Source organism: Diceros bicornis, chromosome 8, assembly GCF_020826845.1.
Source record: "Diceros bicornis minor isolate mBicDic1 chromosome 8, mDicBic1.mat.cur, whole genome shotgun sequence".
Lineage (NCBI taxonomy): Eukaryota > Metazoa > Chordata > Mammalia > Perissodactyla > Rhinocerotidae > Diceros > Diceros bicornis.
In genome coordinates, this window is record NC_080747.1 from 12569792 (window position 1) to 12584072 (window position 14281).

At 42.6% G+C, this 14281-nt stretch overlaps 1 protein-coding gene and 1 non-coding gene across 4 annotated transcripts in view; both read right to left on the reverse strand.

Moving 5' to 3' along the window:
* The window catches only part of PROM1 (prominin 1), a 103437-nt gene that overhangs the window by 12523 nt on the left and 76633 nt on the right, over nucleotides 1-14281 (reverse strand). For all 3 annotated transcript variants that reach the window (XM_058546775.1, XM_058546776.1, XM_058546777.1), the window contains exons 11-16: nucleotides 13181-13340; nucleotides 10332-10484; nucleotides 5024-5147; nucleotides 3591-3694; nucleotides 1861-1945; nucleotides 58-204 (exon numbers count right to left, since the gene is read on the reverse strand). In XM_058546775.1, coding sequence (XP_058402758.1) covers nucleotides 58-204; nucleotides 1861-1945; nucleotides 3591-3694; nucleotides 5024-5147; nucleotides 10332-10484; nucleotides 13181-13340 — 773 coding nt within the window. The remainder of the gene's footprint in view (nucleotides 1-57; nucleotides 205-1860; nucleotides 1946-3590; nucleotides 3695-5023; nucleotides 5148-10331; nucleotides 10485-13180; nucleotides 13341-14281) is intronic.
* Nucleotides 12912-13014, reverse strand: LOC131409868 (U6 spliceosomal RNA). Its single transcript, XR_009221057.1, has one exon. It is a non-coding gene; the product is annotated as a U6 spliceosomal RNA (small nuclear RNA).

Consider the following 14281-nt stretch of genomic DNA (forward strand, 5'->3'; position numbering starts at 1 on the left):
CCCATCCAATGCCCTAATTGCCCCCCAAAAGATCAAGCATGAATACATGGGTCATACCTCAGTCAAGTAGGCATCATAATCTATTTTGTCTATTCCCGAAGAACTGAAATTCAGAAGGTTGTTTCTTCCTGCTTCTTCCAGCAGAACGATATTGTCAATATTTATATTTGTACTTTCAAAATCATTGTTTATGTTTCCGGTATACTATGTGACAAAAAGAAAAGTTATAAATAAGCCTAGTCTTCTCCAAGAATGTCACATACTTAATGCTTTAAAAGAGTAATAACATTACACAGGACAAAAAAATCCACACACACTTGACACTTGACTGGCATTCCTTCCTGGTGGTCTGTCTCCCCTCCACTCCTTCTCTGTCTCCCTGCCTCCTTCCTTCTGCCCTCTACCAAGCACCAAGAGAGGAGCTGAGATGCAAAGCAAAATAATATTGCATCTCCACCCTCCAGGACCTCAAAGGGAAGAGGCAGTGTCATAATCAAGGCACATGAAGTGCATCAGGACCCCAGGGGAGGGGGAGAGCCTTCCAAGGGAGGGGACTGGAGAAGGCAACAGAAAGGAGGTGGCTTCTGCATGAGTCTTGACATGCAGAGATGCTGAAAGGGGCCAGGCAGGCTGCATCCCACAGGAAGGAGGCAGCACGCACGGACTTGGGTTGTAGGGAGACTCGAGATCACGGGCACACGGTTGGTGACTTGGGGTTGCCCTAAGAGCAGTCAGTAGTTTCAGGCAGCATGTAGTGCCTGAGGGTCCCAGGTGCTCCCAACCCTACTCATCATAGTGCACAGAGAAAATGACACATGGTATGTTGGGCAAATGAGTAGAGGGCATCTCCCTAGGGCTTGGTTACAAAATTAGATTTTATTTATGTATACACGCAAGGATTATTTAGGGAAGATAATCAATACAAAATTTGTATTCAGCTTTCAAATAAACCTCTCCACATTTGAAAACCATCAAGCCGTCATGGCCTCACGGTACCTCGGGAAGCCTTGTGTGATGCCTCAGTGGGCAAGTGGTGGCGTTTGGGGAGCAACCTCTTCCCTTTGCATCCCTTGGCATCTGCCTCCATTTTGGAAGCCCAGAAGAAAGAAGCCTTTTTAGATCTTTTCCTACACAGCCAAGACCAGAAAACATCCAGGCATGGGGGAGCGGGGACAGCCAAGTGGAGACAGGCACGCTGGGCCTGGGCAGCTCAAAACTTTCTTGTTCCTTCTTCCAGCCAGTGCACTCTGGAGTGGCCTCTCCTCAGATTCTTAAGACTCAAGACTCGGGTGTGGGCTCAGGCAAAGGAGGAGGGGAGGTCCTTCCATTCCATCCACTTCCATCCTTGTTGCCATGCTGTCTCTTGCCAAGGGCCAGGAGACCCCACCAGAGCCCACCCTGGAGTCCTGGGGTCACAGTCGTGATTCACAAAGAGTGACGATTGTGGGGGCCATAGTTCTTGGGGCCTCCTTCCCTCTTCAGGGACCTAACAGAAAAAGGTGGCCAGTCTTGGAGAGCCAACATCCCTGGGAAACAGGTGGAGTTCGTTCCTCTAGGAATGTCGATGCTCAGCAAGATAAAATCTTTCCCTGTGAAGTGTCTGCAGTGAGGCCCCTTCAGAGTATCTTGTGTAATCTACTAGAGAAACTCTTGCCTCAAGAAAGACAACTGGCTGGGAGATGACGAAAATGTTTTCGAATTAGATAGAGGTGAAGGTTGCACAACCTTGTGAATGTACTAAATGTCACTTTAAAACGGTTAATTTTATCTTACGTGAATTTCACTTCTAAAAAGAAAAGGAAAGACAATTGGATTTAGTAGAGAAATCTGTCAATTTCACGATTGGTTCTAATTACTTACGTCTTGAATGTTGAGATGTTCACTGATATTGTAGCTGTTCTCTAGCTTAAGTGTGGTATAAATGCCTTTGTTTTCTTTGCAGTCACTATGAGAATAAACAGAGAAATCATGATCCAGAAAGGCAGCTGTGGCTACCTCTGTCCACTGCTAAGGATGGAGAGAGAGATTAAGTGTTTATCTTTGTTTAATCTGTGAAGATAGAAGCGGCTTCTGGTGTTGACGCAGTAGGCAGTCCCCAGTGGCCACACAAATCACCCGGGCGCCCACCATTCCTGATGGCGTCTCCACTTACAAATGCCCTATTTTTGGAACAGATACAATAGGATTGGTAAATACGTCCTTCTATCTGTCTCCTCTGTGCTCCTTCCAGTGCTGTGAGGGATAATAAGTTTACAAATTGGGAAGAAATAAATTCCCATTTAAAAAAACCCAAAACAACACTTGATGGAAAGAAGTGTGTTACAAAGCATTTCATGGGCTTTATTAAAAGATTCTATCAAGCCCCTGCCAGACCTTCTCCCCCTATATTTCCAGGTTGAGTTTCACTTACTAAATGTATGGTTGGATGTACATGCTAATGGCAGGATGGAGATAGGGAGGGGCTACGAACGCCCAGACAGTCAGCACACTTTGGCTCTAAACCTAACTGGGACTCACCTCTCCGTGCTTCCCTAAAATGTGAAAAATGCCTCCTTGACTGAGCTAAGAAGGGTCGGCCTCATCTGATGCATATCCCTGCCACGAAGACAGCCACTTCGTGGGGGCGTCTCTTCCTTGTCCAGCAGCCAGAGCCCTCTGGTCCTGAGGGATGCCTGGGAGACGCAACGTTCCCACAGCCCTAGGAAGTGTGATACTCCTCTCTGGGGAACCCCAAGTAGGTTGGTGTTGTTGGAACAGGGAGTTTGATACAGTAACAGTCAGAGGTAAGACTGGGGAGTTCTGCAGGAGCCAGAATCACGAAGAGCTGACAGGTCAGGCCAAGAAGATGGCCTTGTCCTCTCAGCCTAGGGATGGTTTAATTGGCACAGAAACTACAATGGACTGATAATGTTTGCCTAGAACGTACTATTGAGAAATATCCTGAGATTCTCTGGGCTAAGTATAAGACCACAACTGATTACCGAGGTCTGCCATGAGGGCAAGGTGCAAGGGAGTGGACACGTGTACCGCATTTGCTGTCTCTGCCAAAGGCCATGGGGAGCCATTAAAAGTGTAGGTTCGGTTACTATTGTCATCACCTGTGTTGAACAGAGAGGACGTGGAACTGCCCAAGATCACAAAGCCCCCGGAAGCAGAGCCAGGACTGGAGCGCAGGCAGCCTGACTGCACAGCCCAGCCCTTTAGCTGCATCACTATCTGCCTGTCTGTGATTTGGACCTATCTGCTGAATTCTCGTTATACGGCATTTACTTGGGGCAGAGTGATTCTTGAACAAGAGTTCTCACAGGGTCCCATTAATGCATCTTAGGGTCACCGTAAGCAGTGAGTCCTAGTGATTACTGGACAGACAGACCTTCAGATATCACCATTCCAAGGTCTAGAAGACTTTAAGAGGAAAGATTATCTTTTTGGTCTTAATCCTACCATCTCTTTGATAAGACTAGAGAACAGCTTAATTCTGAAACTGGAAAGTCTTACCATTAAGGTTAAAGATGCTTTGAAACCAAAATTCTCATTCTGGAAAAACAACATCTTAAGTAGCAAAAAATGCATAATGCTGTTATTTATACCTGTAAACTTGTTCAAAAGTGAGATTAATATCTGGTTTGTTAAATATAATTCCAGAGAGATAGTATTCCCAATTCTCATCGAGTAGATATGGTGTGTCCAAAATCTAGAACAAATAAAAAAAGTTTTTTAAAAAAAGACAGTTTTCTACTAACGTACATACACATAATAAAATGAATATTCTGTTAAATATATTTTGGAGATTTTTGTACCATGATTTTCCTCATTGATTTTCAACTTAAACCTAGAAAATAATAGGGTGATTGGAATAAATTGATCGACCACTGGGTAGCATCGATAGGAATTATTGAAATTACTTTTTTGGAGAATACTTCCTTTTAGTAAAACAAACACATTAGAAGTGGGAGGAAAATAGACAATGTGATTCAGAACAGCCAATGGACAGCCAGGAAGCAGCATCTCTTCACTACTTCTCTCTAGACAGAACGAATTAAAACGGACACACTCTCTGATGTCACATCAAATATATTTAAGGGCTAATTAGTGCACGACCCATATATGCTTGAGGAGTGTAAATGGTTTCGAAATATCCCCTACTTTTTAAGAATTCCTTTTTAATGACAACACAGTACAGAAGATAATAAAGTCTGGCTTGATGTATTATTTTTGATCAAGAGATCAAATGGAGATAGTTTGACAAATTGATGCTCCCAATTTAATTTTCCTCAACCAACTGAATAATTAAAATACCGTGACAACGACTGGTTACTTTAGTAGTCATTCACCTGATTTCATAGCAGATTTGAGGTGGAAAAATATATACAACAAAACAGAAAAATAGAAATACATTTAAAAAATCAGAATCTGGAAAAAAACACTGGAAAGCCAGAGTGAGAAGACAGACACATAGACTAAAAACTTCCTCATTAATTAATGAAACTAAACAGTGAACTGGTCCCCTAGAATCTGTAGTAGATGGTATTAGAGGGAATTACATTCAATTCTTAACTGCCTCATAGGTTTTCCACTAGTAACGATCCTCTGCCATGAGGTATGTTATTTATCAGTCTCTTTCATCAAATTTAGGGCCTCAAACCATCTGTGTGGCAACTGTCATCTGGGAAACTCTTTAAAATGTCAGAAATCTCTTGGGGTGTCAGAGGAACCCAGGAATTTATCACCTGATGTTTTCAGCCACATTTGAGAACTACTGCAGAGGAGAATTTTATTCTTCCAACATGTTACAATCCACATTGATGAGCAGGCCTTAATTTTTGCTACTGGTTTCATTTACATTCAAAAATTAAGAATACTACCTTATTTTTTTGCTCTGACAAATAGAAGGAATCTCAACTTCTTGAATAAAAGCCAAACTCCTCCTCTTTTTGCACTGCTCTTGAAGAAACTCACAAGATATGGGAAATCAAAGTTTCTGCTCAAGCCCTTCCATCATGGGCACAAAAACCATAATTACCTGGAATAAATTCCTGTTTTGGTAAGGTTCACAGACCAGTTTTTCCACATTTCCACCGACAACAAAAGTAACAACCACGATGATCATCAATATCCAACAAAAGAGAAAACTTATGCCAACCCCGCTGGCAAAAAAAATAGAAATAAAGTTAATAATTCTACAAGGAATTATTTAATATTACCTGCCAGTACTTATGAATTCTACCTGTTTAATGTATTAAATGGACCTGTAGTCTTCAGCTTTTTGCAGGTTTAACAGGTCAGCCTCCCCAGGAGTGAAGACAAAAAGTGGTAAGCACTGTGATCTTTCAGTTCTAGGCACATATTTAGGAAACTCTTATGATTTAGTCCCTGGGCTACTTGCAGCCCAGCTCTGTGGTTCTGACATGAGTCAGTTCAGACTCTGGTTCATGGTTCATGACGCAGACTCTGGAGTCAGTGGAGAGAACAAATGTTTTCTGCAGAGGACACAGTGAGTGGGGAGGTTCTGGGGCAGGAAGTATACCCTTGAGAGTCTGAAAGGGGCTAACGTGGCCCTGCATCCACAGAGGTGGCCAAGAGAGGCGTGAATGGCAGCTTGTGAGGCAGGGAGGGGTGAACTGGATCGGGCCTAGCGGATCCAGGGAGGGGAAACTACGGAGAGACTTTAAGCACAGGAAGAACACAACCCAATTTATCCACCCAAGGGAAGAACACCCCTGGCAGAGTGTGAAGGATGCGATGGACAGGTGCACAAGTGGACAGGGATACCACTGAGGATGCTGTTATCTGGCCGGGGATCATGTCCTGAAGTGGCTGGTGGCAGTGGAGAGAAGTCAGCAGATGAAAGAGATATGACACAGGAGGCAGATGCAGTAGGATGTGGTGAAGTGTTGTGCACTAGAGGTGAAGGAAAAGAAGGGGCCAAGGGTGATGCCAGGGCTGTTAGCAGGGACAGGGAACACTGATGCTCTGGAAGGGAAGAGAAGATGGGATTTTGGTCATGTTGCTGTAGAGGAGTCAGCCATGTTTGGAACACAGACATCTGGGTTACAGGCCTGCATCAGGGAATCAGCAGCTTGGAAATGACCATTGATCACTGGGGCTGGGATTGGAGGGAGAAGCAGCCTAGGACTGGGCCTGGGAGACTTCACCACTTAAAGAACAGGTGGTGGAAGGACAGTCGGCAAACGAGACCAAGATGAAGAGTCAGAGAGGGAGGAAGAAAACCATTAGGGTATTGTGTCACTGAAGGGGAGACAAAAGAATGTTTGCAGAGGGAGGAGTCGTCAGCTGCTCCAAGCAGTGCTGAGAGGACACGTTTGAGAAGGAATAAAAGAAGTCCATTGTATTGGAGACATAGAGGTCACTGTAGACCTCGAAATGGAGAGACAAGAGAGGAAGTCAAAGTGGAGTGGGTTGAGGAGTAAGTCGGGGATAAGAAAACAGAGGCAGCAAACACAGATCTTGATTCTGAGGCGCCTGTGTGGAGAGGGGAGTTAGAGGGAAGAAGTGGTATTGGTACAGGTTTTCTGTTTTCATTTTTAAAGAGGCGAGAGAATAGAACATGTTTAAGTGTTGAGAGGAAAGTCTAGGAGAGGGGAAGAGAATGAAGACACAGGAGAGAGAAAGGATGATCCATCACATCCTCGGGACGGTGGGCAGGGATGGGATGGAGAACACAGCAGATGGGTGGGACGGGCCTAGATGGGAGACCCCTCTGCACCTGGCATTGCATGTGTGTGAAAGCAGGTGTGTTTGGAGGTTTGGTGGTGGGAAGCTGTATGATGGCTTTTATTTCCTCTGTGAAGAAGGAGGTAAAGCCATCTCCTAAAGGAGGGGGTAGATAAGGAGGATGGATGGATCAGAGTGGAAAAAGCCACTGCAAATTAAAGGAAGAAAGGAATAAAGAAAGGAAGGAAGGAAAGAAGGAAAGAATTTGCAAGGCTTTGGAGGGTCCATCTGAGGTGAGGGGTCATAATTTTGTAGGGGTACCAATGTGCCTTGTTGTGTGGCTCTTCTCCAGCAGTGCTCAGTTGCCCAGGTGTAGACACAGAGAGAACAAACTCTTAAATCAATCCAGGTGCAAGAGCCAAATCATCTACCATCACTGGCGCACACCAGGAATGATCCTCAGGAGTGATCTCAATAACAACAGCTCACCCTCCTAAGGGCATAATTCTCCCCAGTGCAAATACTCAAGGCATAATTACAAATATTTGCATAGCTCTGCTGAAATAGATAGCAAGATATATTCCCTGGAGGGGCCTTCTGTCAGCCTGACCTTCTCTGACCTACGAGGCTTTTGAGTTAGGGAGAGTGTAAAGACGGGAAATGTGTGTGAGGGCTATGCCAACCACCAGGGCTTTAACTGTGTGCATGAGCGTCTGTGTGTGTGTGTGTGTGTGTGTGCATTAGAGTTATAAAAATTATCAAAACCTATGATAGAACATTTCAAAGCAACACTACTTCTCTAAATAGTATACTGTTAACATTTCCAGCTTTGTTTTCTAAATATGCATATATTTAGATAAGAGGTGAGCGTACAACTGCCCAGGGCCTGTTTTTGTAAGGCCAGTGAGATAAGAATGGCTAAAGTGTTGTAAAGAAGGAGAAGGAAGAGAACACGAACAAGAAAAACAAGAACAAGAAGAAGGAGCCAAAGAAGATGAAAAAGAGCAAGAATAAGATCCAACAAAGACTGTACGTGACCAGTGGAAAGTAAATTATCCACTATCTGGACCTTTATAGAACAAGGTTTGCCGACTCCTGATCTACATGGATATGATAATCCACGCATAATTTTGTGAGCCCTGGTCAAATGTACTACCTTAGAAACTTTGACCAGCAATCCAGGATAGGCAACCTGGTTACCATTTCAGCGGCCACAGGACCTCCAGTCCTCAGTAGCTGAAATTCGTCATTTTCAGTGCCTCACTGATATAAGCAAAACTGCAAACACACGTCTCCGCTCATGATGCTTTGTCCATAGTTTGGTTATGTCCTTAAAATAGATTCCCTAAGATGGGAATGACTTGACCAAGGGGATTACGGTCTCTTTATGGCCCTGTGTCAGCCTGACGAACTGCTCTCTGAGATATCTACCACCTCTGAAACTGCCACCGGCCATACGTCAGTGTGCCCATTTTGTGACACCTGTGGCAACACTGGTATTAGTTTTTCTTCAAAGGTCTGGATAATCTGGGCATTGTTTTCAAGAGCTAAAACTGGAAGTTTTGTAATGGGCTTCAGTACGAGAGATTGTCTCCTGGCTGCCTCAGTTAGTCTCCTTATCTCTGGAGGAACTCTACGTCCCCACTGCATCCCATTCAGCCCCTAAAATGTTCCCCTGGACCCTCAGAAGACACAGGATCAGAGACGACCATGCTCTTGATTGGACAGTGTCAACGTTTTTAAAGAGCAGGTAGTGTTTTGGTGGCAGCTGAACTAAATATGCTCTTTCTTTTTTTCTACAAGCAAGTAAACAGTTTTAAAGAAGAAATTTCATTCTTCTAATTAATCTAATTAGACTGACTACACTTGTATCTTTTTCCCCTTTACAACTATCCCATTTTACCAGATGTCTCAAGAGCTGGAGAATTTGCCAAGCAAAGTGGAGCATGCCGTGGCGGGCTTCAACCACACAGAAAACATAGCCACCCTCAGTCTGCAGGCCACCTGAGATGCATCTGACAGCATCTTACAGTTACCAGCCTTCTCCCTACTGCTGAGATAAACCCTGTCACCCCCAAGCCATAGGCTTCCATGTGACTTTCTCTCTTAGAGATTCCATAGTCTGCAGCAGAAGTGAGAATTACATCCAAACTTAAGGAGATTTCAGCCTCCATCAATTTGTTCATACTCCCCTTTCTTTTTTCTTTAAAGCTACGTATCACATTTTTGGTTTCATCTCTAAAAATGTGTGAGTAGAATTTTATGAAAGGTGTACCTTTTCAGAGAAATTTACTCCTCCCTTCCGGCAGTTAAAAACATGCAATATATAAATTTACCATCAAAAGACTGACAAAACAGCCAAGTATCAGGATTATTAAATTCTTAACACTAAACTACTTTTCTATCTGTATCTGTGTACATTTAAACAAAAAAAGCAGAACACATATACTCTTCCTTGCTGGTTTAATTTGTTAAGTTTAGGCATGTGGGCAAATAAGCTTTTCCATGTGTCTGTTCAATTTTGTCCAATTCTGGCAAACTTCCAGGTCATTAGCTTTAAGGTTATTTTTAAGATTCTTTTGCCTGCATTCATGTTAATAAAGGCTTATACTACACTGGAGCCTAAAGGCTTATGGGAAAGGCCTTAGAATCACAGCTCATAAGAAGTCTGATTAATTATTGTAGTGACTCGATATATAAAAAGGCAAGTTAATGCATGTCACTTGCTCGCCAGCTTCTTCTAGCCTGGCACTAGTGACATAAAGAGAGAAATGAGAGCACGTGGCTGAGGTTTTGATTCTCCATTGCCCAAAACACTTGCTCCAGATCTTTACCTTTCCCCTCGAGCCCCATCACACTCTCTACTGCTGATTCTCGATGAGCTTATCAGAAAAGAGAATATCAACTTGGAACCCATACCTCTTCCTCTCTGGGGAACTTTTACCCCCATTTCTGGCTACATCTCCAGTCACACCCAGCTCATGCCCTCTATGCTTTGTCACATCTTGGTAGAGTAAAGGTTTTTTTCAAAAATATGAACTTGGATATGAATGTCCTTGAAACAGGGACAATTGCTCCAGTTTGCCTCAGGCTTGCCCCTTGCTGGTACTCACACCTGCTCTCATCACTAATTGAGGCTACTTGTCTAAATCCCAAGGGTGCTAGGTTGGCAATCTCTGTTCTAAACCAAGCTTCTAGAGTTTCAAAGTGAACAGGGTAGCTGACCATATAGAGCAGTGTCTGATACCAGGTCAGTCCTCAGCAAGTATCTGGTGAATGAATGAATGGACGGATGGATGGAAGGATGGAAGGATGGATGGATGGATGGATGGATGGATGGATGTAGGTAAAAAACAATGGGAATCGAGAAAGTAAACCTGGAAATAATTTCCATGATAGTTGCTTTAAAGAGGAGCTCACCATATATAAACAGTGTTTAAGCTTGTCTATCAAAGTATAACCAATTAGAATTTTCTTTTGCTTTTTATGCTTGATGGAATTTCCCAAACCAAGGTAAGTACAATTACAAAGACGTCTACTCCACTGGAACCCAGAGTGCTTGGCCCAGAGGCCCAGGGTCCACGTGACGCCAGAGCCACCTGCTCTCCTCCCTGCCCTGCCACTCCTGCATATGGCAAAGAAGAGCAAACACTCACACCATGAGGAAGACGCCTCCGGTGTTTGAGACGCAGCCTCGTCTGGTTGGGGTGGCATTCTGGTCATAGCCAAACGTGCCACACAGTAAGCCAAGGCAAAAAAAAATCACGATGAGAGTCAGCAAACAGCAGACAACCAAGCCACCCAGCCACCTGGTGAAGCAAGCACAGTGTTATTCCACATAAAAGAGGTGACACTGTCATAACACAAAAGCTGTAGGATCGGGGCTGGAGCAGTTGAGTAATACCTGCAATCAAACCTCAGACTTTTTCCTTTGTTAATTCCTCAGGGTGATACTGTCATGAAAAGAGCCCTTTCCACCCCTAGTCCTCCAATCCAAACAATAAAAAATTTTAATTTTTATCTTGGTTGTGAAGCGTTCTCACTCACTGGTCGTGAAATTATTTCTTCCTTTCTTTGCTTTACTCCCATGGGGCTCAAAAGCAGAGTTTAGTTAACTTCTCCAAGGCTATTGATAAAAATACCCCTTAAGACTTTTAAGTTCTTTCAAGGTTCCTGATGCTGTAAGTGCTTATCATAATGATGATGAGATGCGGCTAGATCGCGATAAGACGGCAGATAAAGAAATATTGAGTTCTTTTCCCTGGTCTTTCTCTAAAATATTTTGCAGTTCCAGGAATATTTGGGGGGCATTGTGTTCTTTACTGAACCAGACACTCCCTATGTGGCAAGTGCATTGAATATTTTAGAACTTTATGAGCATCCTAAATCAACTGCCTGCAGAATGCAAATCTCAATTTTGTAATGGTCCTGGGAGACATTTTAGGATAATGGATCCTCAATTAGGTCTTACTGGCATTCCCGGAATGTACAACGCCCTTTTCCAGCAGCTGAGGAGCATTCAAGGGCAGAAACACTTCCCAATCTTTAAAATACTAAAATATAAAGAATTTACTTCTACAACAAAAGCCACCACTAAAGCTTTTCATTCAATTAAGAGCAATCTCGATAATTATAATAATAGCCAACTGCACCCATTCTGTGGCGTTTTGTTCCAGATACTGGGGACACAAAATTAAATAAACCACAGAACCTGGGCTCAGAAATCTTTTATAGTTAATGCATACTTCGTCTGCTCAGTTAGATTTCTTTTTAAAATAAGCTTATGGAGCCAGAAAGAGAAAGACAAACATTGTATGCTCTCACTCATATGTGGAATATAAACCAACACATGGACAGAGAAAACTGTACTGTGATTACCAGGGGCAATGGGGCTGGGGGGTGGGCACAAGGGATGAAGGGAGACATATATATGGTGATGGACAAACAAAAATGTACAATCCCAAATTTCACAATGTTATAAACTATTAAAACATCAATTAAAAAAAAAAAGAAGATAAAATAAGCTTATGGTCTCAGGGCAGGGTGAAGTGAAAGGAAGGGGGAGCTGACGTAGACAGAAAATTATACCATTCTATCCGTTTGTGAAACTCTGACATCTAATGAGATTGTAAGTTCATTGAGAAAGGGTCTGTCTTATGTTTGTCCTTACACCTGCTGGTGTGGCTCCGTGGTGGGAAAATGGCTTGTTGATTACAGGGCAATAATTACAGGCATAGTCAGGTGGGGATTGAAAACCCACCTTTGCCGTGTTCTCACTGGTCTTAAGTAAGTCCCTTCACCTCCCCGAGCCTCAATTTCCTCGTCTATGAAACAGTTATAAGCAGAACACAACCCAGGGGATTTTTGAGTATTAAACGAGATGCCATGCATGCAGCACTCGGTGGGCACACTGTAACTGTTCCCTAAATGCTAGCATTTGGATAATATTCTTTTCTTCATTGGTTTATAAAATAAACATGGAGAGGTCAGTTCTTACAGAAAGAGCATCCTAGAAACTAGTACATTTTTCGAAGAGCTCAGGTAAGCAGCTGTTGTTCCCAGCTGTTGTCTCATTAGACAACATTTCTAATGTTGCCTCATTAGAAAATGCTGGGGGCCGGCCCCGTGGCTTAGCCGTTAAGTGCGCACGCTCTGCTGCTGGCGGCCCAGGTTCGGATCCCGGGCGTGCACCGACGCGCTGCTTCTCCGGCCATGCCGAGGCCACGTCCCACATACATGGGACAAGCAACTAGAAGGATGTGCAGCTATGACATACAACTATCTACTGGGGCTTTGGGGGGAAAATAAATAAATAAATAAAATTATAAAAAAAAAGAAAATGCTGGTGGTGGGTTTGGCCCTGGGAGATGATGGTGGACATCTCAGAGTGCCAGGGAGGAAAGGACTTAAGACTTGAGGTATTTAGAGGATCACGTGAGATGTAAGGAGCACTCTGCTCTCTGAAAGGCTCAGTACTATGACTTGCCTCTGGAACCGTTCTTACTGCCCAAATCCACGGAGACTCCCGAGACTTTCCTTCCTATTTGGGTTTTTATTATGCAAGAGCACAAGATAAATAATAAAATTATCCAAATGCCCTTCTTAATTACTTTTAAGCTTTAAAATCCTGTAACAAGCCTTAGATAATTATAACTAAGATTCAAGAAGCCACTAATAACATCAAAATTGCAAACTATTGAATATTTGGCTCAACAACTTCCAGTCTTCAAATAAAAAAAAAAACGGAATGCTTCACAAATTTGTGTGTCATCCTTGCACAGGGCCACGTTATTCTCTGTGTTGTTCTAATTTTAGTACATGTGCTGCCAAAGCGAACACTTCAACATTTTAAAAAAACATAAACTAGGGTTAACACATATCAGTTTATGGCCTCTTTGTTCAATTTGCTCTCAAAAGATTTGCTCTGGTTTATAATGTCAAATTTTTACCACGTTCCATAGCAAACTTCCTTCTCCTAGTTGACCGGCTCAAAGGAGGCTCTCACCTGTATGAATCATATTCTTCCAATGTAGGTAAGTTGCGGTAGATGTGAGTTTCAGTGATATTAACGTACTTCGTGAAATATGACAGCTTATCCTGAATAGGAATCTGTTGGCTTATATTACTGATATTTGAACCAATGGAATTCAAGCTACTTTTGATACCTGAAAACAAAGATACCTCAGTTATGCATTTTCAAACCTAGAGGAAACAGAAACTTTGTTTTGGAACCAAATTGAAAAGCTTGAACAACTTTATTTTTCCCATGTTATGTATGTGTTTAAATATGAAAATGTTCTACAACAAGCATGAACGTAGCCAAGACCATCAAAAAGCAATCACTTAATAAAACAGCAAGCTACGAGCGCTGACTTTAATGATATGGCGCTGAAATCAAGCCAGAGTTTTCTTCTACTTACTTCACTTAAAAAAAAAAAAAAAAAAATGGATCAGGTGATTGAAATGTATGGTGTGCCTACCATGGGCCAGGCACTTTTTAAAAGGTTAGCTCATTTATTCCACTGAGGTAGATATTCTTATTCTCATTTTACTAACAGTGACCTTGAGGCTCATAGAGGTTAAATTACTTGCCCCTACGTCTCTTTTTCAGAAAGCACTAGAAGTGGGATTGAAACTTGGGTTTATCTAACTCTAAAGCTTCTGTGAAATGATTTTGGTAAAAAATTTAATAATACAATAATTCCTCCATCTAAGAAATGGCATTCAGGAACACAGTAATTCTCCAGGACTAATTTTTTGAACGTGAACCCAGGTGATATTTTTGTTAAAATTTTATTTGACTCATAGAAATTGAGGCTTATTAAAAAAGTACATCTGTGTCTCTTATACACATAATAGTATTCCCAGTGGTTAAACAGTTTTTATTAATGTCCATCCTAATCTTTCAGAGAGGAGATAAGTTCCAGTTTTCTGGAAAGTGTCTGTGTATCATGACAGGTTCTGGGATCAAAGGTGCCTGGGGCGAGGGGTGTCACTTGGTCCAGTGCTCACACAGGTCTGAGGCTGGCTTTCCACAGTGACTCTTGACATGAACATTCTAAGAACATACTAATCAGTTAAACACCCATGAATGCTGAAAGGGAGA